Consider the following 26,306-nt stretch of genomic DNA (forward strand, 5'->3'; position numbering starts at 1 on the left):
TATGTTAATGTTTGGTTATTTTGGATTATTGTTACAGATGCATTGTCGATGGTTCCAAACAATCCTTTTTTCTTCTACAGCATATTCCTCCCCTCTCTTCATGGTGCTTTCCTGAGTCCCTGGGACAGGGCCACAACAGCTTGAAGGCACCACATGTCTGTTATGGAAACAGGCTCCTGGGGGAATGTGCTGGGGCTCTGTGACCCTGAGGATCAGGGCCCCTCTCAGGTGAGGGTTGTGTCTCCTGGGGCATGTCTGGCCAGCACTTGGCAAGTGCCACAGGATGTTGATGCTGCAAATAGAGACCAGGGTCTGAGGGAGGAACCTTAACCATATCTTGTCTTATGGTGGACCTCTGGTTAAGTGGGGTTTTCTGACCCCTGGTTTTGAGCTAATTTTAGAGAGCTGGGCAGCAGAGAAGGGAAGGAATTTCCCTCTTCAAATAGGAGGCCCACCTCCCAACCTTTGCTTGCCCCAGCTCTTCTGGTACAGCTGGGTTTCTCTTACCCTCTTTGCTGTAGGAGGTGAACTGCCCTGTTGTTCTGGACCTCCCAGCCCCAAGACCTGGGCTTGGGGCTCTGCAATTTGTAGAGAGCTTTTTCATGGGGCAGCAGCATCCTCAGGTCCACGTGAAACCTTGAGTCCTGCCCCACTCTGAGCGCTGGGTCTGGCCCCTGTCAGCTGAGGACTTTTGCCAGCTTGTGTATGCCTTGTGGAACTGATGTTCTCATGGCTCATGACCATGTCCAGATAACAAACCGGCTTCTGCAAAGGGTCTTTGCATCAGTGGGACTCTGCCTTGCATGCTGTCACCTTAGCCTTCCTCATCCCTACTGTACCAGTCCAGCCATGCCATCAGCAGCCACCAGCTTCACTCTTTGTTTCCAAAGGATACAGAGTTTGTATCCACCCAAAGGTGCTATCAAATGCAGGGTTTCTTCCAAAAAAGCCTAGCCCCTTCATCCATTTCAGAGCTGTGAACGAGATGATAGGGAAGGGGAAGGAAGCTGGGGCTGCAAGGAGCAGCTTGCATATTAGAAAAAGCCTGACTTGTGATGCATAGCTGTTGGCAGATGGAGTTGTCTCAAATCTACCTCAGAGGCCATCTGTTGCTGCAGACCACTTTTCCCTCTTGCTCCTGCCTGCTGCTGCACCTATACATGCTGGCAGGAGATTTCACGGGAACCCCAGATCCCACTGGCTCAGTCCCCTGCTGCCTCTTTGCTGGGGGTCAGTGACCCTCCTGACTGGGGTTTTGGGGGTCAGTGCCATCTCACTGAGCTTCTTTGGGGTGCCATGCACCAGTCTAGATTTGGCAGGCGTGCAGTAGTCGGGCACCTCTCACCCCACGGCTCTCCTCTGGGGCAGTTTGTGTAGCTGGGCTTTGCTGTTGGTGCCTCTTGTGCAGTGAAGCCAGCTGTAGCTTTAGTTTTGCTTCGCCGTGGCAGGAACAGGCAAGCGATGTGCTCCTTTGGCTGGGCAAGAAGAGGGCAGAGAGTTGCAGGGAGCAGCTGAGGTCCACCTTTCTTGTGGGTGAGGCAGGTGTGTGATCCTTAGCATGCTCCTCACTTGGCCCTTTGGGCAGCTGAACTCTGGCTCTCTCTGAGTGCAATGCTAGCTTGAGGCTGGCACAGTTGTCCTTCACATCGTTTGTGTTTTAAGGAATGTGTGACAGTTGATTTTCTGCCCCTCTTTTTGCGGAGTCAGATTTCTTTTTTAGCACTTATGGTAGGTTTCTTTTGTTCCTTGCTTCCCCTCTCCTTCTTGAGCCCCACCTAATGCTGGGCACTGGAGGGAGAAAATGTGCAGGGACATGAGGACAGTTGGTCAAATTCTAACACTTCCTCCATCCCTATGACCCTTGATGTCAAGAGGTATCGGCGTAAGGGGTTCCTCCATTTTTCAGGGGAGCTGAGGAAGGAGACTTCAGAGCAGAGCCCTTGGTATCTTACAATTGCTCCTCATACCCCTTGTTGGCTCAATAATACACATTTCTGTTCAGAGGCAGAGATAGTACGGACAGTGCAATGTGATCGGAGGGGGAAAAGAGCTTTATGTTAGGGAAGTCATCAAAGATATCAAATGTGAGAGGATTTTTCTTTCTGCTGCCTCTTCCCATCCCTGGCCATCCACTGCCACGTGCCCTCTGAGAGTGACTGCTGCTCAGCATCTCTCCAGAGCCTCAGCCAGGCCTTTCTGCAAAGCCAGTGCCTTTCCGCAGCTGAGGTATTGACTCTGTTAACAGGTAACACATACAGTCCCCAAAAACTGGCTGCTGAATGATTCCTCCTCCTGCCTGCTTTGCTCCAGGCAGCTTTTACACTTGCACAGTCCTGTGTCTTCATACAGTAGCTAATTATGCTTCGTATCCCAAGTGCCTTATGTCGCCATGTAGTCTTTCGTACTCTTGATCTGTGTAGTAGATCAGTAGCTGAAGGCTCTTCCTCTTTACAACGTATGTACAATGTATGCTACATTTATGTGGGTTTGTTTTCTTTTGATAGAGCTACCAGTAAAAGGGACAGTTTGTTTTGGAAGCATTTCCATATGTTCTGTTTTTATTATTTTTAAACCTACAGATGTTGGGGCTTTTTTTGCCCTCCCCTATATTTAGCCCTTGGAAATCCCCATCCTTCTCATTTTATACCCAAATATGGCAGGTTTGGTTATGGGGTTTTTTGTGCTGACCCTTTGGTGTAAGGGAATATGCGCTGTCATCCCAGCGGTTTGCAATCTACCCTCCACTGGAGGGGCTGCCATGGGCTGCTTCTGTCTTTGTGTTCTAGTGCAAGCACCATCCCTCAGCTGCAGGCTTGCAGTAATTGCTTCTATGTCCATGTTGTTTCTCAGCAGACTGAGCCTCCTCTTCAGCCCAAAGAGATTTTTCTTTCTCAGAGCATTTTCATTGCAAGCCCTTGGTGGTCAGTCTTCCCTTGACCACTCTGCGTACAAAGATGCCATGAGCTCACTTTCCTTGAGTGGATGCTCTTCTCATGCCCCATCTTGTCAAGCCCCATGTCTTCTGTAAAATGATCCATCTCCAAAGAGGAGCCCTTGTCCACCACAGCACAGAAAGCACTAAGGGACTATACAAAACTGTAAGTCTTCACTTCCAGGGTAAGGCTATTGCTCACACCCTTCCTGAGGGCTTGAGGCTGCTTCTGTAGTCTGTGTTGATATCCAGCCTAGGAATGTCAGGGATTGAGTTGTCTTGTGATTTTTGGTGTGAAGCATAGTGATTTCCTGCTCTAGCCTGGAAGAGCTGTGAAATACCAGCAGTAGTTCTTTTTGTTTTAAATAGTTGGGGAATGGGCTTGGGAAGAGAAGGGGGCAGAGGAAGTACAGATGTAGCATTTCACATGTAATTTTTGAGTGACTCATGTTATAGGGCATTACAGTTGCATTAATTTTTGTTGTCTGTTTAGGATTCTTTCTTCTTACTTACCATGTTTGGGTTAGTATAAGGACATCGAGTTCCAGTTCCACTGTAGGTCACCTTACCCTTAACTCACCATTTCAAAATGTGGTTTTGATAGGCTTTCTATTTGGAGGGAAGAATAACTACTCTAGGATGCCTCCCCCTTTCCTCTAAGTGACTCTTGAAGCCTGTAGCCAGCCTGCCTTTGCTGCAGGGCATGAAGTTTACAGCAGCCTCAGCCTCTTGCCTTAGATGAAGTCTTGGTAGATGGGCCCCACTTGTGCCGACAGTAGATAGAGATTATGGGCTTTGATTTACAGCCTTCTGGTAAACTTTGTGAGTGTGTGATAGATGGTTTGTTTGGTAGGTTTTATATTCAAACAGTGAAGTAAGATACTTTGCCCTGGGGCAGCGTGTGGGGTTTTGCTGGCAGCAGGGAAGACTGGCTGTTGTGAAAGTCAGGCCAAGGCATGTAGTTTTTCTTCAGATATGTTGAATTCAATGGACCAAACTTCAGCAAAGGAACTCAAGGAAAAATGCTATTCTTACATATTTATGCTTTAGTGCAAATTTCCTGATTTTGGAGGGGACTGGGGGGAAGTAACAGTCTCTGATACCCTGTTTGTTTCATTCTTCCTGCCACTTCAGTTTTTGTACGAATTTTGTTTGTTGTTCGATGTTTGTTGTTAAATGACTTTTGTGATAAACTCAACAAAAGTATTTTTCTGAAATAAAGAAATAAAAGGCATAGATTCTTCCATTGCTGCTGTCTGCTGGTGCTTTATCACTCTGCCAAGCCGTATGTGCTGCAAAGCAGGCTGCAAGGGGTTGTACTTTGTCTCGCTCCTGCTGTATCAGACTGGTCTATTTGGTGCAATGTCTTGTGTCCCTATATTCTCCACAGCTGGGCTTCATCATCTTGCATTCCCCATGTCTACAGCATGGGCAGCTGCTTCTGAGTTAGTTTTCCATGGCTGCCTTCATCATTGGGAGTGGAGGATTAGGGCAATTGTAGGATATGATTTATCTGATGTGGTTTAGGTGCATACTTTATGGTGAGCTGAATTGTATACTTTCTGCAGTTGCTCCCGGGCGTACTACATGATTTGGCTGAGTATTAAGTTACAGTTTCATAGCAGAAAGCAGTTTCTGACTTTCTTTTCTACAGTCCTAATTTCATCTCTAAGTTCTTGGCCAGTGGAAAAGCTGATTTGGGTGGCCTTTAGAAATTACTTTGTCAGCTGCTGTTTAGAAGGCACTTCACGCAACACCAAGCCATGCTTTGAAATGTGAGGTGAACCAGAGAGAGCTGTAGTGATTCTCAGCTGGAGTGAGCAGCAGCACAGAACAGGCCCAGAAGGGAAGAGTGGTGACCTTTCTGAACAAGAGGTGACAGGAGGGAGCTGTCATGTGAAGGCTCTCAGCTGCCTGAGGGGAAGTGGGAATCCACCGTAAAAAAAAGATGATTTAAATAAGCAGTTTGTTTCAGAGCTTTGTTCTCTGCTGTGTGCATGATGAGTGCCTTTCACATGTGCTCAGTGGCAATACTTGGCAGGTGTCTTTTGGGGTGAGAAGGTCCCTGACACGTCTACCTTCATGGAAAGATGAGCAATGTAACTCCAAGTGGAGCACAAGTGTCATAACTATTGCTATGCCAACTGCTTGTTTTCCCTTTTCATTGGACCTGTCTGGTATGATGACAGGTTGCATACAATGGGTTAGATAGTATGTCAATACTAAAATCATTCTCCCAACCTTCTGTTAAAAAATGCAAAGCTGCCATCAGCAGATTTGTGCACAGACCCCTGCTATCTCCACAGCTCTGTGAGAGCTAAACTCACCACTTCAAGTAAAACCAGAATCACACTCTGTGGGTTTTTTCCTCCACCACACCCTCCAAATTTTAATCCCTAGCTATTCCAGCTATTGAGGTACTTCTATTTAAAGCAGATATATTAACACATTCAGACCAGCAAGTGCCAGTTTATCATGGCCCATGGCAGGGCTGTTATATTTTCTTGCAATGTAAATATCAATTTAAACTGGCAGTCTTCACTGCTGAAGGTGAAAGGCTCCTTTTAACTCTAAGAGAAATCTGAAGTGGTTATCACTCCAGGCTTTAGAGAGCTCTAGAAAGCCTTGCTGTACTGCACTGCAAAGTTCAACCAGAGTACCTGGCTTTGGTTCTTCAAAGTTTTTTTCTCCTGTGAGTTTCATTTCAATGTCCAGTACTTGTGAGGTTGTTTGGCAGTGACCAAAAGGACAGGGAGAAATTAAGAAGGAAAAAAAGTTAACAAAGTGAGGGTAAAATTAGCTGGCTCTAGTGAGGATGGAAGGAGGAGTGTGAGTGAAGTAAAGGTGAATACTAGAGCATCCTTTTTGAAGTACAATGTCTTAAAGTCAAGTCAGTAAGAATTTTATTGCTGGTCTTGTTGTTCAGCTTCTGGGCAGAGATCACAAAGGGAAGGCTCTAAGGAAGTTACGGTAGTTTATCTGGTTTTCTCCACAAGAACACTGGTCAATCAGCTGGGGGAAAAAGAAAACAAACAACATAACACCACCATAAAGAGTTGGAAGAAGCTTCAAATCTGGGGGGTTTTTTAGTAGCTGAAAGTGCCCAGAGGTACTCCTTGTGCAACAGAGCAGATCTTGTTTTCCTCTGTGGAAAGGCCTTGATAGTCCTAAATCACAGGTAACCTTGAATGTTTATAAATGACACTAATCTATGCAAGAAGAGTTGATATGTTTGTTTTTAATCCTGATTGCTTTCCGAGTAACACCAGAGTGACACAAAAAAATAAAGGGTGGCCACAAACTGACATAGGCTACTGCAAATCTTTCAGAAACCCCATAGATATCCCTATCAAAAGTGAGATGGGGGCAGCATATCTGAACAGTTACTGTTCACCGGTGTCACTTTGGTGTGTGCACATAGCATAAAGTGGAGACACAGATAATTGAGCTCAGCAACAGACCTACTAATGAGCCAGTTCTGGTATCCATGCCTGACCCTTCATTGTGTTACAGCACTATAGCCTTTGTGTGCTTAAGGGGAAGAAAGAGGGCTTTTGTTTCTTTAATTGCATAACTAATCTCCTTCTGACACTCAGGGAGATGGAAAAGGTCTAATATCACAGTTTCTCGAAAGGATTCTTCTTCCCTTGTCGCCTGGAGACAGACTTACTAGGGTTGCTCTTGTGTGACTGACAGCTACGCTCCTCTCCAATCCAAACAGTAAGCTATCTGCTCTATGTTTAATTTACACCACCACCGTGCTCCTGAGGGCTCTGGGCACACTATTACTAAGATTTCAAGAGAAGAGGGGTGCTTTCTGTGTATAGGTCCTAGATGGGGATCCAAACAATTGTCACAGGTTCTCTATCCACATGCATGTCACTTCATCTCCCACTTCAAGAGTGGAAGCAGAAAGGACTGTCACCACGTTGTAAATTCCTCAGGGCAGGGTGGTCTCTGATGAGCTCTAGCACAGCAAAGCCCTGGGTGCTCATCAAAGGCCTCCATTCAGTGCCCATTCAGAGACATAAATGCCTGTGCACCCTTCTATCCACAGCTGTGATGTTTGTGTTTGGCTGGTTTAGAAAACTATTATTATTTGGGTTTTTAGCAAGGGAAATTCTCTGGTTTCTAGATTTCTGAATCTGCCTTTATTGGCCACTAATCTACTGCATATCCCATTAAGCTTAGAAAGCATCCTTGCCAGTTATATTCCTGTAAGAATCCTCCATCCCTGCTACATGAATTCTTCTCTTCAGTTTCCCTCACATTTTCTCTATGCAGACTGTGATCTCCATGTGTGTATTGATCATAGTGCCCAGCAAGTCTGTGTTTTAGTTGTGTTAACCGAGTGGCTATGATTTAAATTGTAGTTCTCAAATCTTCAGTTGCTATTACATCTAGAATGCATCTAATCTTTCCTAAGGCTCATTACCTAAGCACCTCAGCCATCACCCCTACTCAATCCCAGGTGTGCATAAGTAATGACAGACACTCAGTAGCTCTGCTGTAGCCTATGCTGGGTCTCTATCATGATAATACAACCATCTTCTGCTCATGCCAACAGGCGTCACACAACAAGCAACAGGTTTCTCATTTGGGGGGCACCCTGGATATCATTTCTTTGCTTTACTTATAGGACAGCAATTATTATCTCCTTCTTTAAGACCCATGCTGAACCAACAGCTCAGAGGCCCTTCTGAATTGGTACTCTTGCCCTTTTCTTGAAGCTGCTCCCCTCTGTAGGGTAGAGCAGCTGGTGCTCACCTGGCTAGGGCTGGTTTGCAGAACAGCACTTTTGGAAGAGCTACAAGAGGGGAATTCAATATGCACAGCACCCCTTCCTTCTCACCTTGTTAAGAAGAGTGGTGTTGGTAGGCACACTCAAGCTGTCACAGAGGGATAAAAATTTTGCTTTGTCCAGTACACCAGAGCCATCCTTGTCACACTGAAGAAACGCCTCCTGAATGTTCTTGTTGTTCAAGTGCTTATAGGGCTTCAGCTCTTCCTGAACATGCACAATTAATTCATCCGGTTCCTGCTTGCTGGTCCCAACCTTGGGGATGTCACTGTAGAAGCAAGGAAGAACAGGACATGTGAAAGCTACTTCTGGCAACCTTACCGTGACAGTTTTGTGTGCTGACTGCCCATCACAGCTGCCCAGGCTGTATTTCTGAATATACAGAAGGCTTCTGGGATGCTTGTTTTTCAATGCAAGCTCACCTCAGCCTGGACTTGGAGATGAAACTCAGTCTTGATACTGGAGCATTAAGTAAACAATTTTCCCTTTGCAGGACATTTTGCCCATGCACCTCTCGTCTGCAAGTGCTCTGGGCGCACAAGCATTTTCTTGTGGTGCTTCACACAGTCCCAGGAACCACATGCAACTCCAGTTTCAACCAGAGTCCCTGAACTACCATGATACTGACCCCAAAGTGTGTTGTGAGGTAAAAGGGTTGTTACTGCACCACCCCAAATGGGTCCAGTCAGCTAAAACAGAGGCTCTCCTGGGGTGATAAACACAGCCAGAGCAAATGAAAACGACTTCACCAACTCTCCACTGATCTTACAAGCATCTAGTGAGTCATGCAGATACTGTCAGCAGCATCTGTTACAGTTAACTGCTGCCTTTTGGAAAAAGACAACTGTGTCCATTTAGCTAAATCTCCGCTGCTGAGCCAGAGCTGTTCCACAAGGGTTTTGGGTCATGACATTATATCATACACGCTTGACCCTCCCTGTATGTGTCCAGACATAGGCTCTTGGAGCTGAATAATCAGCTAAGCAGCCATTAGACAGTAGTCTGGAGCCCGTACAGGCTGCTGGAAATGCCCTTAGCTGTCAACCCTAAGTCTTATTTAGCTCGGCAACACCATCCTTTGAAGCTTACCTGTTGTCAGGCTCCTTTACCACCTGCTTTGGGTGAAAATGATCCCTCAGGGATTGTAGTGTTGCCTCAGGGAAACTCCCTGCATTGCTCTCCATATAATTAAGCACATGTTCATCAGCGTCAGTGATAACAAACCTGTGGCCAAACACTGGGGAGGGGGAATTAAAAAAAGCAGTGTTACTTGCCTTTCAGCATGGGTAAGTCATTCCATCATCCAGGAGAGAGCACAGATTCTCTCTTGTGGCTGGGCTCAGGGTTGAGCGGGCACTGCTATTTGTTTCAGTCCTTGAAGTGAGAATAGTTTCACCGACTCAAAGAGTTCTGCTGCAAGAAGAGCAGCTGCTGAGAGCAAAGGCCCTGGGCTTGGGCCTACAATGGCTCCCCCATTAACACCAGTGTGTTTCTAAATGTTTCAGTACTGCATTTATTTTCCTTACAGGACAGAATTACAGCCTTTGCTGCTGGTAGTCATCTGGCATAGCTTTAACCCTGTGAATCCTGGCAGGTCCCAAATCATAAATGGAATACATACCACGGAGAATAAAGCTCTTTTCCTAATTATGTCAAAGGTCCAAACATTGGCAGTAACAAATTTATACCAATGTACACCAGCTGGTGACCTGGAAACTCAAATGTGATGAGACCCAGAAAGAACAGATCTTCCAAGTGAAGGAAGGTATATGCACTATCCATGCAATTAGTGACATATCAGAGCAGGCAATGAAAAATGATGCTCAGAGAATATAAAACCAGGCTGGATCTTACCTTCAATTGTAGAACCAATTGTGAGATCAGAGGGCCCATAATATGTGGCATTTTCTGTAGTTGAGCCTGGTTTGGCAACTCTGGTCTTTCTTAAGTATTTGCCTCCAATGATGCCGGAGTTACGGACCGGAGGTTCATAGATGCTGATCATGTCATTGGAGAGGAAATAAGAGAGGATGAAACGACGCTTTCTGTCCTCAGGGTTTGGTGATTCCTAGAGAAAAGAGAGGGGATTTGAAAAGAACATTGGAACCCGTTTTTTATTTCGTGGGGTGCTTAGGAGTACCTGGTAACCCACTCATAAGCACCCAGAGTTCACTGTTTTTTTACATAGCTGAATAAACAAAGTGCTTGCAGTATGCCAAAAGCTACAGATATGCTGACAGAGTGTAACAAAGCCCTAGGAAGCATTAAATATCTGAATTTCAAAGGTTACTTGCTCTAGTCAGCTTCTCAGAAGCAGAATCTGGGCTGCAGTGACCAAGCACATTCAGTGTTTCCACAAACTGAGTAATCCAGGAGAAAGGAATATCCTATATGAGATGATTCATCACAGAGAGACTGGCTGTAAAATTCAGTATTAAAGTTATATTTTTCATTGTAATAAGCGCCTGAGAGAGGCTGGTGCTGCTTTCAGCTCTTAGTCACAGGAAGACACTCCCCTGACACACCAGTAGGTTTACTTGCTTAGTTTAAAATTAAGTGGATCTGAACTCATCAGCTGTGACCTTTAGGATCTCCTGCACAATAGGGAAAAGAAATCAACCCTTATTCACCCTGAATGTTTGGAGAGGGCAGGCACCAGGCAGCACAGGAAATGCCATTGCTGCTTCTGGATGTGCCAGAGGCTCCTTGCATAAACCCACTGTAAAGCTGGCACAAATGCCAGGGTCTGAATGCCATTGTTGTGGGTGGAAAGCACCATCCCCGTGGACTCTCTGAATTCTATGCTGGCACTTGGCTGCTCTGCTAGCACAGCCCTTTGCTGGCTACTGCACTCAGGACTAGCCTGGAGAAGGGCAGGTGCTGGGAGCTAGCAGTGGAGAGACAGCAAGCTCATGCTTGTGGCAGCAGTTGGAGGCAGGCAGGGGCACAGTGCCCAGTTGCAATGCTGTTTCAGTTAGAGCCATCTGTCACGTGCTGATGTCAGTGGGAGTTTTTCCATAAATGGCTGTGGTTTTGTAGCGTGTCTGGTTTGTATTTTCTGGCCTGTTTTTTTCTACCTTTATGTGATACTAATTGTCATAGCAAGTACACAATAACCAACAGCATCCCCTGAGGGGCACTCGTGTTGGCTTGGGGAACTTTCTTTTCCTACCAGCACAGAGGAGAATTTGCAAGCAGCCTTGGCTGAGCAGGCTGTTCCTCCTATCCTTCTGACTCTACAACATAAGCTGGCACTATACCATCAACGAAAGCACTTACCAGGGCCACCTGGTATCGCAGCACCTTGTTGTCATTCTCTAGCATCTTAATTACATCTTTCCGGGGAGGTTTTGGAAACAGAGAAAAGCAGTTCTGAAGAGTGTCTTCAAGGATGCCAAAACCATTATAGGGAGGAATTATCTGCATCCAGAGGACATATCAAGCATAAACAGTTGAAATTAAGAACATGACAATGTTTGCAAGAGAACCTACCGAAAAACATCTGTTTGGAAAGAAATCTGTCACCAGATAGCAATAGATGTGACATCCTGACTAGTATAGGTGCTACTAGCCTGGCCATGTGTTGGATCCCTTATTTATAGAAAATATTCAAGAGAATTCAGAAAACCTGAAATTCAGAAAGCCAGGTATTTTGTTTGAATAAAGAGACTATGTCTGTACTAGTAACTAAACCTTCCTGTGCACAGGAACTCAGTAATCTGTGTGGTCACACTGTTAACCTAATCCCCATCATGTTTGTGGTTTATAGGCCAGCTAGCACTCAAAACCATTCCTAAGCACAGTCTGGAAGGTAACAAGGACTCTAACCATCTCCAGTAGGCAGTCTGGACTTGGCAACTCCATTATGGAGGGTGAGGTAGAGTTTAGTAGTATGATGCAGACAAACTGTGCCACTTGGCTTCTCAAACAAAACCACACCCTGACACTGTTTAATGTTCTAGTATACAGACATAACCAGAGTTCTTTTATCACTATTAGCAAGTGCTTTGTCCTTTACAGTACTAGAAATCAATGGCTTCAGAGGACTTTCATTTTTATATTAGTGATGACCATTCTTGCCTTTTTGAAGTTGCTCTTGCCTTTAAGCTGTACTTGTTTACTACGGGTTCTTATTAAGCTGAACTTCTGCTTTACCATAGAAGCTTATACCAACTGCTTCCTTCTCTTCCTTCCTTTGAGAAACTGGTTGCAGTACCTGTTGAACTTCCTCAGGTGGTTTCTTCTTTATTTCCACTGGCTGGAAGTCAGTGATGCCAAATTTGTCACGATAAAAGTTTCGTGTGAACTCATCACAATCATAGATGAAGAAATCGCGTCCAAGGAGGCTGGTAAATTTGCCAACAGCAAAATCTTTAGCTGTGTACCACTCGAGTACCTCCTGATCAGAGATCTCCATCACACAGGTTGGGAAAGTCTCTAAGAACAAGAGAGCAATAGGAAAAATAAGGTAAGCAGGCAGATATTAACATTTCCTAGTGAAAAGGAATACAAAAGCAAAATTAATAAATAGCTGCAGGGAGCTGTTGGTACTGCTGTCCTGCCACTGCTTCCCAGAAAGATAAAGAATTTAGTGACCATTTTAAGAACTTTTCTTTGGCCAAAACTGATGACACTTGGAAAGTTTTCAGCAAAAAATCTCCAGACTCAGTGTACCTCTGACATAGCCACCACGCATATATCTACCTAGCAAGGCCCTTTAGCACAGAGAGATGTGCTGGTCAATCTAAACTTACTTTGCTTACCCACAAAGGTTTTGGGTATGCGCTGGCGTCTTATCAGTACTGGGAATGGGTCTCTACCATCATTTTGCTTGTGGACTTCCCGAACCTCCACTGTGTCATCTGCCAGGTAGTAATGGATGATGTAAGGCCGATTCTCACCAAAGATGTTGTTAGTGTCATCCCACATGGCGTAGAAGCGAAGGACCTTGGGTGGAGGAAAAAGAGGCAAAGACAAACAAGGACTAGAATTACTGTGCTGAAGTGGTTAAAATTAGATATTAGGAAAAAATAATTTACTGTGAGGGTGGTGAGGCTCTGGCACAGGTTGCCCAGAGAAACTGTGGATGCCTCATCTTTGGAAGTGTTCAAGGCCAGGTTGGATGGGGCTTGAAGCAACCTGGTCTAGTGAAAGGTATCTTGCCCATGGTATGGGGTTCAGAACTAGGTGATCTTTAATGTCCATTGCAACCCAAACCTTTCTATGATGCTACAAAATGGGTTAGGTGATTCGAGACATCTCACCAAGCTTCTCTATCAGGTCCAGAAGAACCAAGCCCTTGTACTATGGAGACTGGGATGATTTGGCTGCTGAGGCAGCAGTGGGAAGGGTAGCAGGGGCCTGGAGAGTTGGACAGGCCTCGCTTACCTTGACAACAGTAAGAGAGAAAGAGTTTATGCTAAGAGATTTAGTTCAGGAAGCATATGGAAAACTGGGGAGGGTGGGGAGGGGAAAGTGATTAAAAAGCAGCAGAAAATATTTGCCCAGAAATGAATGGGGAAGTGATTTTTATAATGGAACTTAATACAGTAAGGCAGAATTTTGTTTTGACTCTTAAACTTCTTACAGGTTTCATGGCCAATTCTTTACTGCTGTTACACCAAAGAAAGCAGAGAGGAATGTATTCAGCAGTCCTGAGGAGGCTGCATTCAATGCAGGCCTCGTGTTATTTCTAGTTAGTGGAAATATCATCTGTTAATGCCACAGAAATCAAACTCCTCACACTGCAGTGCTCAAGAGTTCCCCAAGGCACAGCCCCTAAACAGGCAGCCCAATAGCAGACAGAGTTGGCCCAGCACAGACCTGAGTCACTAAACCTAAACTGGCAGTAAAATGGCAGGCATGGCTCAGCTTGCATCCACACAGCAAAGCTGTGGGCTCCCCTCAAAACAGGGTGACCGTATCTAAAATGGCACCTGGGTATAACCCTGGCCTGTGTTAACTCCTAGCTGATGGCCAGGAACTGTTTGACTGATAGCTGGCTACGGACAACATGCAGGACACAGGTCATGCCATGCCCCTGTTTTATTTCATAGTATAGAAGTAGTCTATAGGGTTTCTTACTTTTTGCTAGATGAAAAGATGAAGATCCAGAGGAGCATGGAGGAGTGTTAGTCAATTGTGTGCACAGGGCAAATTCAGTCAGAGCAAATGGCATTTGTATCTGAAATTTTCATTCTGGCACCTGGCATTGATGCTTTGGAGGAAGAGAGGAGTGGATGCAGCATGGTCATTGGTCATAGAAATGCATCTGGCTGCTAACTTCCTGAGACAGGTAGCTTATATCATCCCAACAAAAAGCAAGAGAAAAATGGAGGATTTAAAGCATGAGCTCTGCAATCCAAAGAGAAGCTGTTTACAAGGCAAAAACATAAAAGATTTTGTTTCTCAGTAAAGCCAAAAGAGGAGCAAATCTGGAATCTGTTCAGGGGAGTGAAATTTTTTTAGAATGAGTAAGGTTGCAGACATTCACAGACTCAGGTTTCAATAACATGTGCACTCTGTAATAGCTATCAGCTCTCTCACCTGCTTGTCGTAAGTCAGAAACCGTTTGAATTGGTCAAAATTTGATGGTGTGATGTACTTGCGCACAGGCATCTGACGCAGTTCTGTGTAAGGATCAAAAGCCATTTTCTCTGGCGGGTTCACTTCAATTCCTTGGCTCTGCAGGAACTCCTAGGAAGGTCAACTGAGGTATTAATGGTGCCAAGAGTTCTGAAGGTAAGAAGTAACTACAGATTATGGACAGGCTGAGATGAGTGTTGTCAGAATACTGCAAGTTCATTCCTCACAGACCACCAGCCTGCAGGAGTATTAGTTCTGCTGCAATAGCAAATACATAAAAGATGACCAAGATGTTTCTGTTTAAGCTGCTTCTTAGCTTTGCTTTGTCTTTTAGTTAATCAGGGCAGTCCTGTCCCCAACATCCTAACTCAGATTTTACTTGAGCACAGTTTTCCTTGACTTTAGGGCTTTAAATGGACAATAACTGTCAGTTGGTACATGAAAAAATATTATATTAGTGCATAACTGCAGATGTAGTTAGAACTTGCAAGAGATCTAGGGCTCCCCAGTGTGTGGACAGTGGAATCTAGTGTTACCCACACTAGACCCACCAAGGCCCTTCAGGCCATAAGGGTATTTGCCAGAGTGGCAGCGTCATTCCATCTTTCAGGAGGAGTACTTTTCCCACAGAGAGAGGGCAATCTGCTTGTTTATAAAGGGAACTTTTGCTTACATTGGATGCGTCAACAAACTCTAGGGTATTACTTGTGTACTCACATCGGTCACCCAAAGCAACCTCTGAAGTCAATGGACTTCTTTCCTTTCTGGCCTTGGGAAATGGCCCAGGAAAACATTCAGCCCAGGAAGCCCTATGTAAACATCTCCAACAGGCACGTGAGATCACCCTCAAGAGTCACAAGGCAGATTCACACTTTCAGACTATTTTCTGGTCCGGAGGATGCCAGTTTGTGATAAATGGACTAGTGGCCTTGAAATACAGACCCACATAGGTGATTTCATGTTTTTCATCAACCAATCAACATTAACATGAGGACCAGCTCTTCATCTGGTGTGAATCGACTTTAGTAGTCATCCAGTTCCAGCAGAGGTGGCCCCACATGTTCTTAACAGCCACATATATACCAATATATTATGCCTGGGAACATTCCTGGGCACTGAGGCCAACTGGCAAGGAATAATCTGAATCTACACTTCTCTGAGCCTCCAGGATAGGTTGGCTGCATGTAATTCACCTATTAGCAATGGTCCCTGGAGTATTCTAACTCCTGGACTGCTTCTGGGAATTGCCTGGAAGAATAAAATCATAGAATAGTAGTTGACCAGGACTGAGATTATACTGGGGACAGTCTAACCCGATACCAGTATACTGCATTTGTTACTACTTGTTACTGGATTGCTGTTATCTCATTTACTGGTATATAAATAGCCAGAAATAGAAAAGCAGGCAATAAGTATGCTCTCTTAGGAAGGTCAGTTCACACCACAATTCTCAACCCGCAGATCATAACCTCTTTTCTGGCTTGACTGTAGATGGGTGCAGAGTTAATTACTGCATTCCCTCCCCCTGTTTTTAACAGTGGAGATGTAAAAGAAAAGAGTTAGGATCAGTAGTTTCTCACGTATGCACAATGTTTCATCTAGAATCTAAGCAGTTAAACACACTGAGATGAACTTAGAATATGTGTTGTAAAGAGAAGTCTTGAGAACAAAAGATGGACTCCCAGCAGTCCTAAGGCAAAAGTACTGAGCAATTAACTCAGCAAATATCATACCTTGAACTCCCCATTGATCTGAAGAGAGAAGTCTTCATGAAAAGCAAAATGAAAGATTGTGAGCAACCATACTATGAAAGCTTCAGACTCTAACAGGTCTGTCCACCTGTAACTCTGTGATTTTTTGTGAGTGTTCTCTGTACAAGCAACACACCTGTGTGAATTGGTCACAGTCGACTATGCGGTATGTCCTGCCATACATGGTGATGTTCATGCCCCGATTCAGATCTTTCCAATGGTAATGCTCCCCACGGTCATTCTTGGGCACTCGGTGGCGTCTAATATGTTTGCCTTGAGGAATACCAGAGTTCTGCACAACAGGTTCTATGACGTACATGGTGTCATCTTCCAAATAGTAATAGATACACACTTGGCGGATACGGTAAAGCTCTACTGCAGAGAGAGGAACATCTTCCTGGAAATAGGCATCGAACTTCAAAACCTGCCAAAGGGACAATATAAAAAAAAAAGGGAGAGAGAAAGAAAAATCTTTAACACCACAATTAGGTTATTAAGACCAACATTTATTTGTCATTTCCTTTGACAGTGTGAAGTACCTGGATTGTAATCTATAAAATCATCCAACCCAACTGTAGCCTAATTTGTAACTGATGGAAGAGGCATCATGAGGGCTTTTATCAAGATCTGCCTTTTACAAGGTGTAAAAAATACATCCTTTTCTCTCCTCCTCCTTGATCACCTTGCTGTTTCACCCACTGCCAGGTGTGTGGTTACTGCTAGTAACATAGTTTACTGGCATGCATGACTTCACTATTGTCAGCTTTGCAGACCCGAATTTAAGGAAGCTATCAAGAGATTTTAATAGAGAGCTCAACAACATCTGTGGATTTTTAAAAGCTGCATGGGTTGACTGAAGTAACATCTATTCAGCACTGACAGCAAAGGTTACTATGTGCTGGAGAAACAAGGAGAGAAATAAGCCAGTCAGTCATGGTTCCTGTGCATGGCAGAAGTATGAGGAGTATTTCCCCCAAGAACATCTAATGTGCCTAAGAGAACATAGGTGGGCAATCAGGCCTTGCTTACCCAGAGGCCTGGGTAATAAAGTGATGATAAAGCCAGCAAGTTCCTACCAGCCAGCAAAAGTACTTCAAAAGGGACCGTGACTCCCCTGAGCAGCATGGGGCCACTGCTGCTACTGTGACTTGAATGAAGGGGCAGAGAAGTATCTGGCAGATTAAACAGCAACATCTATATCACTCTGAAGGAACAGCCTCAGTAATTAACAGAGCACATCTGTTCCCCAGATTGTCTCACAGATGGGCTGAGGGCTGGCTGCGGGTTGCCTTTCCAGGCCTGCCTGCACGCGCTCAAGTCTGCTAAGCCTTGCATGCTCTGCAATGACTGCTCTCTGTGGCCAAGGGTGCACTCGCCAGCTTGCAGTCTATGCAACTGGTGCATTTAAAATCCAACGGTCAGCTCAGGACTGTTCTGAGCAGACACATTGCCACCTCCTAATCTGATATCACCAAAGGGTAATGCAGGAAGTACTAACAGAGCAGGACAGGCTGCAACATGCTGTGGTGACAAACACAAGCATAAATAGATAGACCACAGTTAAACAGTCTAACAGGGTCCCCATTGCAGACTGTTTTACAGTTTAAACTCAATTATAATCTCAATATAGTTTTGGAAACACAGAAGGCCAGGCTGTGGCTTACAGGGCAGTGGTTATAAGCTGAAGCTTTTCAGAGTTACTCAAACTTCTTTTCCAGTGCCTGCTGGAAGTGCTCTAGCGTAACTTGTGGGGAATGTCTTACACGGTTTACGTATTATAATCCTCCTCCCGAGCAAAGAAAGCCTCTTTCAGTCTGGGGTTCAGCTGTCTCTGACTAAGGGCTATGGCATCTGAAAACTGCTGTACACTGTCCCATGAACCCTGGAGCTGACTGTTTATGTCTCTGAACTTGGCCAGTGATATTCCTGGAATAAGCTTCTTTATACCTTTTTGTCAAAAGCCACGTGTGCTGGAATGAAGCCTGAACGTGGAGCCCGCTTGACTTGTCCATAGGTCAGCGTGGGTCTCTTGCTGGCTAATATGTCTAATTCAGCCTGAGAAAGCTGATTCACATACAGCCGCTCCCCACCAGACCCCACTGTTGGCAGCCGAGAAAAGGCATATCCATTTTTGTAGCCCAGTGTCTGGGACCGATGAAAACATGTTTTCTGTGGAAGAAAATCCAGCTGTTAAAATACTGCATGCACTTAGTTGAGACAGCTACTGAAAGCATTTAAAAAACAGTAGAAAAGTGTAATATCCAGAATTCCCCCTTCCTCTTCCCCCCCCCCCCCCCAATTTTATTATAACCAACTTTAGAAGTCATTCACAATTAGATTTTAGATCAAGAAGGCTGAAAAAAACAATAAGTGGCTGGAGGAACAAAGCATCAGGTGAACTCAAATCCTAGCACTGCCACATACTCCCCAAGAACTTAAATCACTTAATTGTCCTATTGCCATCATTCTCAGTGCCTAGAATGGAGTGACAGCACTTTATCTGCCCTAGTATTTACCTTGCAAACTTTGTTCCCTACCCTGTGTTACAGAACTACAGAGCACCATGGGACTTCACTGTGTTACTGCCTTATGGTGCTCCCTCGACTATTACACACTGTGTGTTCAGTGTGTTTTATTTTTTAAACCCTCTCTTGGGGATGATACTCACAGAATTTTCTTCACTGGGTTAAATCAAGGTGTGTCACGCTCACGGAACTGCTGTTATGAAATGTACCTAAGCACATGAGCTATTTTGCCACCCCTTTCCACAGTCCATGCAAGGGTCACCCATTAAATAATCGCAACCATAGTGTAAGACCTTATAGCAGATTAGTAAGAAGCCTGATTAAGATGAGGAGAATTCTATGTGGGCACTGTATAATGCTGGCCACAGGATTCACCTGTTATTTTTTGGTTTGTTGGTCAAATCTGGGTTTTGAGCTTCTTTCACCTGTCTTTGCTAACTGTCTCACGCCAGATATTGAGCCATTCTTCAGGCTAAATGATTATCCAGATAGCCCAGAAAGGTCTCTGCTTTGATTAAGGACACACAAGAAGAAAATATCAGAGCTGTGAATAGGACCCATTCTCTGTCAGCCCAGTTCTGTTCTTCACTACTGAAAATTAGGATCACACTTGAGTGACCCCAAGCAAGTTGACTCGCTGTACAGTCCACCACACCTGGTATCTCACCTGCAATCTGGAAAGCATTTGAAATCATGCATGCCTAGCTGGTCCCACTGGGCTTTCAACACTTAATGCTCCAGAGAGAGCAGCAGTAATTGCAAGTCCTTCATAAAAGAATCTCTGACTTTACCTTGACTCTTGCCAAGTAAAAGAGTTGTACGCATTTCTAATGCTGAAGGAATAAGCTTCAGCGCCTTTTCTAGACACAGACTGGAACTCAAATTCAGGCATTTGAACCACTTCTTTCCCACCCCCTCTCTCACACCCCCATGGTTAAGCCTCTAATCTTATTTATACCTCCAAGGCCCCACTTGAATTTCACATAATTTCCTGCTTTCTCTTTAAACTGGTACTACAGATCTTGCAGTGCTGTGGAGAGACCAGTTAGGAAAACAGATTCAGGTGAAATCAGCTGAAGACCTGTTAACAGAATGTCTTATAAACATTAGCCCAGAACTGCCATTTCCTTCTGTTAAATAAATATGAAAGGAAAGCTGTGGGGAAAAAAAAATATCAAGGAAAACCAGGAAGTTAGTCTTTAAATTGGGCAGTGTCACTGTTTGTCAGAAGTGCACAGGCTTTTAAGGGCCCACAGTTGCTTAAAGAAAACACCTCATAAATTCATAAGACTCTGGAGTCAATAAGCTCTCCGAAGAAAGCATGGATGCCAGATAACATCTCACAGTATCAGGTGACTAATGCAAATTTAAAAGGGAAAACCCAGAATGTAAACTCCTAATCTCAGTTGCTGCCAGTCCATATCTGAAGAAATTCCACTGAATTAAGTTGTCCTTTTTGCCAAGTATATAACACTTCATACAAACACCATTCCCCCTCCCAGTGTTTCTGTTTCTCTGTCATGTGAGCACTAAGTAATAACAATACTATCTTATTTGAACACAGAATTTTTCTTCAGCACTCCTCAGCATTCACTTGGAGAACATGCATTGTGGTACCCGTTTTATAGATTGGGAAACTGAGGCAAAGTGAGTTGATAGCACGCATTGGGGCTCATCCTGAGGAGCACTGCAAAGACATTTCTGGAGTTCAGATCTCTTTAAAGCATTACCAATAGTTCAATACTCCAACTTACTCTAAAATAATGATCTGCTCTGCCAAGTCCCATGGGTGTTTCTTACATACACAGTGCTACTGAAGTCAACAGAAGCATTCACATGACTAAAGTGAGCAAGATTTTACTGATAGAGGAAATATTATTTTGCTAGGGGCAGAAATTTGCATTGCATATTTCCAAGATGTTATAAATTATATTGAGGAAATAATATTATTGAGCTGAGAATAATTCTGAGATAACCTTTACTACTGCTTTGATTAAGAGTATTCCTTATGAGTAAATGGTTCCACTCACTGGTGAGGAACTCAGCCATCACTAACTTAGGAAGTAGTTTGTTGCTGGAAGCCACCACTAAGACTGGTACAGTGACAATTTATGCTTAAGTAGCCCTAATCCACCCATAAGACAAATAAAGAGAGGGTCCTATTTAGGCAAACCGAGAAAACTGGGTTCTCGCAAAAGCATCCAGAATGATCTGGACTGGGTTTAGCAAAGCCCATCATGATACAGTCCTCGTCAAGAGCACATCTGTCTTCAGTAAACTCTCTAGTTTTCACCTGAATCTGTTTTCCTGAGTGCTCTCTCCACAGCATTGCAAGATCTGTAGTCTATAGTAACAACAGAATCATAGAATCATAGAATAGTTAGGGTTGGAAAGGACCTTAAGACCATCAAGTTCCAACCCCCCTGCCATGGGCAGGGACACCTCGCTCTAAACCATATTACCCAAGGCCTCATCCAACCTGACCTTGAACACTGCCAGGGATGGAGCATTCACAATCTCCCTGGGCAACCCGTTCCAGTGCTTCACCACCCTAACAGGAAAGAATTTCCTCCTTATATCCAATCTAAACTTCCCCTGTTTAAGTTTTAACCCATTACCCCTTTGTCCTATCACTACAGTCCCTAATGAAGAGTCCATCCCCAGCATCCCTATAGGCCCCCTTCAGATACTGGAAGGCTGCTATGAGGTCTCCACACAGCCTTCTCTTCTTCAGGCTGAACAGACCCAACTTTCTCAGCCTATCTTCATACGGGAGGTGTTCCAGTCCCCTGATCATTCTCGTGGCCTCCTCTGGACTTTTTCCAACAGTTCCATGTCCTTTTTATGTTGAGGACACCAGAAATGCACACAGTACTCCAAGTGAGGTCTCACGAGAGCAGAGTAGAGGGGCAGGATCACCTCCTTCAACCTGCTGGTCACGCTCCTTTTGATGCAGCCCAGGATACGGTTGGCTTTCTGGGCTGCAAGTGCACACTGAAGCCGGCTCATGTTCATTTTCTCATTGACCAGCACCCCCAAGTCCTTCTCCTCAGGGCTGCTCTGAATCTCTCCTTTGCCCAGCCTGTAGCTGTGCCTGGGATTGCTCCCACCCAGGTTTAGGACCTTGCACTTGGCATGGTTAAACTTCATGAGGTTGGCATCAGCCCACCTCACAAGCGTGTCAAGGTCCCTCTGGATGGCATTCCTTCCCTCCAGCGTATCAACCGAACCCCACAGGTTGGTGTCATCGGCAAACTTGCTGAGGGTGCACTCAATCCCACTGTCCATGTCAGCGACAAAGATGTTAAACAAGACCGGTCCCAACACCGATCCCTGAGGAACACCACTCATTACTGGTCTCCAGGTGGACACTGAGCCATTGACCACAACTCTTTGTGTGCGGCCATCCAGCCAGGTCTTTATCCACCGAGTGGTCCATTCATCAAATTGATGTCTCTCCAATTTAGAGACAAGGATGTCGTGTGGGACAGTGTCGAACGCTTTACACAAATCCAGGTAGATGACATCAACTGCTTTACCGCTGTCCATCAGTTCTGTAGCCCCATCATAGAAGGCCACCAAATTGGTCAGGCAGGATTTCCCCTTAGTGAAGCCATGCTGGCTGTCACCAAGCACCTTGTTGTTTTTCATGTGCCTTAGCATGCCTTCCAGGAGAATCTGCTCCAAGATTTTGCCAGGCACAGAGGTGAGACTGACTGGTCTGTAATTCCCTGGGTCATCCATTTTCCCCTTCTTGAAAATGGGGGTTATATTTCCCTTTTTCCAGTTGGGAACTTCACCTGACTGCCATGATTTTTCAAATATGATGGCCAGCGGCTTAGCAACTTCATTCACCAGCTCCTTCAGGACCCGCAGATGGATTTCATCAGGTCCCATGGACTTGTGCACGTTCAGATTTTTAAGATGGTCTCAAACCAGTTCCTCTCCTACAGTGGGCCCAAGGTCTTCATTCTCACATTCCCTCCATCTGCCTTCCAAGACTTGGGTGGTGCGGTCAGAGCCTTTGCCAGTGAAGACCAAGGAAAAGAAGTCATTCAGAACCTCAGCCTTCTCCAAATCCAGGGTAGCCAGTTCTCCCGAGAGCTTCCTGAGGGGGCCTATGTTCTCCCTAGTCTGTTTTTTATTTGGTATGTACCTGTAGAATCCCTTCCTATTATCCTTAATAGAAACACAGAATGGTTTGGGTTGCAAAAGACCTTAAGATCATCCAGTTCCAATACACTGCCACAGGCAGGGACATCTTCCACTAGACCAGGTTGCTCCAAGACCTGAGGTTTGGACAGTGTTGTTTCTCCTAGGTATAACAAGGAAGCCGTATATCAAGAGGGGCTATGAGGTGAGTTTATGGGTCCTGGTTTGGGGCAGTATCAGAATAAGTAGCAGGTTTAGAACATATCCCCTTGGGAAAACTGAGATGGTTCACAGAAACAGCAGCTTTCCTGGGGAAATCAAATTTCAAGACTGTAAAGTGAGTTGGGGGCTATGCTTTCCCTCGTGGTATGACAAGAACTGGCAGGGGAATGACTGGATGCATTTGGGGGTACTGGATTCCCAAGGGGTGGGTTTGCAGCTAGGAGTTCTGCAGTTATACAGAAAACTTTCCAAATGAGTCTCAAACGAGGATCTCAAATAAGGTTGGTGGAATCTACCTCTCCAGAGCTATCAGAACATTTTCAGGCGTTATCAGATGGGTGCGAGATGCCATGGATTCTTAGGGACAATATTAAGAGCAGCAAGTCTCCTGAACAGTGGTGTCAGGGATGTCTGGTCCCTGAGACTTAAGAGAGTAGCAAGTTTGCTGTGCCTGGGGTCAGGGCATTCCAGGTGTGTTCAGAGAGTTCAGGTCCTCTGGAAAAGACTTCATCAGACAATTGTTTGCTGGGGAAGCTTCAAATTAGTGTACATGGGACCAGGTCCTTTGGAGGTCACTTCACAAGGTACCAGGTACCCTGAAGGGTGTGTGGTGAGTTTGAGGCGTACCAGCTTCCCAGGACATGGGTTCATAGGCCACCAAGTCCCCTCAGAGATATTAGATGTATTCAGGAATTACCAGACCTCTTGGGGAAATTAAAGAGTGGTCTGAGGAAATAGGAGCTTCCCTCATGATAGGTTCAGGGCGTAACATGAGGAATATTAGGCAAGTTTAGGGGTACGAGGTCTGTTGGGGAGTTAAAGTCTGAGGGATTAAGAGATTCCCAGTGAGTGTCTTCGGGGGTACCAGTACCCCGGGGGCAGCCGGACAGGGCGCAGGGCACTGACGAGGCCCTGAAGCAGGCGGGGGGTGGGTATGGAGGTCCCGTTCTCAGAGGGGGGCACCTGCTATGGCAGGCCAGACTGGGCTGGAGGTTGTCCCGGGGCACTGAGGCTCCCGGGAGGCAGGGTGCACCGTGCGCCGCGCTCACCATGGGGTCCCTGAAAGAGCAGCCGGGCAGGAAGGGCAGACCCGGAACCGGCTGGGAGCTCATGGCAGCAGCGGCGCTCCTTCCCCGGCTCCGGCGACGCTGTCTCCACGGCAACCGCGGGTCTGCCCAGTGCGCATGCGCGAGGAGGGGTACGCGCAGACGCACAGCGACCAGCCCTCTTTCTGCGCCTGCGCTCTGATTGGCCGGGAGCGTTGCCGTGGCAACGGGAGGGCGCGGAGGGGTTCGAGGCCGCAAGGCCGGGCTGGGGCCCTTCCTCCCCGCAGCGCGGAAGAGGCAGTCCCGGGAGGTGTGGGAAGCGTTAATCTGCTCTCTTATGGACCAGGGTGCCGCCATGGCTCCCCTCCCAGTCAGGCGGGGCCTTTCAGCATCCCGCAGTGTAACCGCGGTGTTGTCTCTGCCAGGCCCTCGGCACCGCTGGTCCATGGCCGTGCTGTTAAAATCGCCTCCAAAACGGGTGGAGACATTCAGTTTGGGAGTTGTCTCTACCCTGTGCAGAGGGAGAAGCGCAGCTGTGGAGGGCCAGATCCGTACTTGGAGTGCTCAAAACAGTGTAACAGGAGAAGAGATTGTGCTAGTTTATTGTGTATGTGATATGTATGTTAGCTGGCAAATAGTGGCTTTTATAATACGTAGCACTGACGAAGTTCCTCTTTTGAACACAATTTTTATCTCTTTCTGAAGGAAGCAGCAAGAAGAAGCAGTGGCAAGGTGGGAGGGGGAAATCAAGGGGAAGTTGGTTGTGCAAAAAATCACTGCCAAATACAAGAGATAAAGGTATCTAAGTCAATCACCACAGAGGAATTAATGTTTGGTATGTGTCTCCCTTGGTCTCTTTATCAGCAGCACACAAGACAGGCTGGGCTACAATTCAAGGGCAGCAGGATCTTAGTTTTGTAAGCAGAAGCCAAGCAAAGAGAAGTGCAGCCAGACCGTCTCTCCAAGCATGATGTGGGAGAGAGAAGAAAGCCAGCCGGTGAGAGATAAAAAGTGAGTCTGATGGGCTTAGAAAGGAAAATAATAGATTGAAGGCCAAGCAGGGCTGAAAGATCTGAAAGACAGCAGGCTGCTGATGTGGCTGCTGACTCAGATGCAGGTGCTGGGACTGAAGCATGCTCTGATTTCTCCTGCTGGGATAGCCAAGCATCGTTCAGCAGGTTTCCTGAACTTCAGCAAGGACCAGGGCCTTCCTCAGAGAAGGAAACTTGCACCCATGGGCAACAGGTCATCCTCTGGGAGAGTGGTGGCAATTTAACAAGGCTGTGTGGGAGAGTGCCCCTGTGTACAGCTTGCAGTGGGGCAGGAGTGCTGCTCTCCCACTCTGCATGAATGGGGAAATAAGACCGGGAGATTTATCCAGGATCACGAAGTAGGTTCTTAGGCTCTCAAGTGTGAGCAGGGACAGGATCGGAAGACTATGGCCCAAGTACATTCTTCCTGGGTGTTTTAAGGAAGATGGGAATGAAGAAAGGAAGATTAAGAAAAGCCATAGCAGTAGCTGGTAGTTTGTTAAGAATAGTGACCATAAAGCAGGAGAAAGACATACTGGGGAATAAGATGTTGAAGTGCAATTCAGAAAATCTGGATTCAGCTGCATCGTTGGCATCAGCTTCTGTACAGGCAAGTCGACTTTCCAAGGTTAAGACAAGCTTCTTTAGGCTCCTACATCCTTACTGTCTACTCGCAAAAGGAAAAAGGAAGTCTTTATCCGGCTGTGCTTTCGTGGCACTGGAGGCCCCTCTGTGGCTACAGATGAAGGTATCTCGCCCTCTGCTGGGAAAAAACACAGCAGTATAGAAGCCTTGTTCTGGATGTTTTACTAAGGAATAATACTGAAAATTATTAGTATGGTGGTAACAAGTAAAAAATGTGGGGGTTTTTAGACCACTGAAATTCACACTGAAGGTGTATCCTGGAAGGAGTGGTATGTACCTGGTCACACATGATCCTCCTGATAAAGAGGGTTTAAACTAGTGACAAGGGAGAGTTACCAGCAGCCCTGTTATGGAATGATGGACAAGGCTGATGAGCAGAGGACCCGGTGTGATGTAATGGAAAGGGATCACGAAGTCAACAAAACAGGGCTTGAGAGGTGGGCCCTTGTGTTGAACAAGGCCAAGTGCAAGGTCCTGCACCTGGGGCATGGGCAGTCCCAAGCACAAACATAGGCTTGGTAGAGAATGGATCTAGAGCAGCCCTGAGGAGAAGGACTTGGGCTTTTGGTCGATGAGAAGCTCAACATGAGCCAGCAGTGTGTGCCTGAGGCCAGAA

The 26,306-nt window shown here is 45.7% G+C and overlaps 1 protein-coding gene across 1 annotated transcript; it reads right to left on the minus strand.

The window, feature by feature from the left end:
• Positions 1–5,820: 5,820 nt before the first annotated feature.
• Positions 5,821–24,152, minus strand: EFHC1 (EF-hand domain containing 1). The gene is made up of 11 exons (XM_061372226.1): positions 24,018–24,152; positions 18,017–18,238; positions 16,206–16,493; positions 14,280–14,429; positions 12,488–12,680; positions 11,950–12,170; positions 11,013–11,153; positions 9,588–9,801; positions 8,823–8,970; positions 7,785–8,001; positions 5,821–5,944 (listed from the first exon to the last, which is right to left on the minus strand). The coding sequence occupies exons 1-11, from the start codon at positions 24,078–24,080 to the stop codon at positions 5,873–5,875; spliced, it is 1,929 nt and encodes a 642-aa protein (XP_061228210.1). The 5' UTR covers positions 24,081–24,152; the 3' UTR covers positions 5,821–5,872.
• Between the last annotated feature and the right edge of the window lie 2,154 nt (positions 24,153–26,306).

The sequence above is a fragment of the Neopsephotus bourkii genome, unplaced genomic scaffold (genome assembly GCF_033783945.1).
Source record: "Neopsephotus bourkii isolate Nb327-2 ecotype Australia unplaced genomic scaffold, CSIRO-AGI_Nbou_v1 NB_1600, whole genome shotgun sequence".
Taxonomy (NCBI): Eukaryota; Metazoa; Chordata; class Aves; order Psittaciformes; family Psittacidae; genus Neopsephotus; species Neopsephotus bourkii.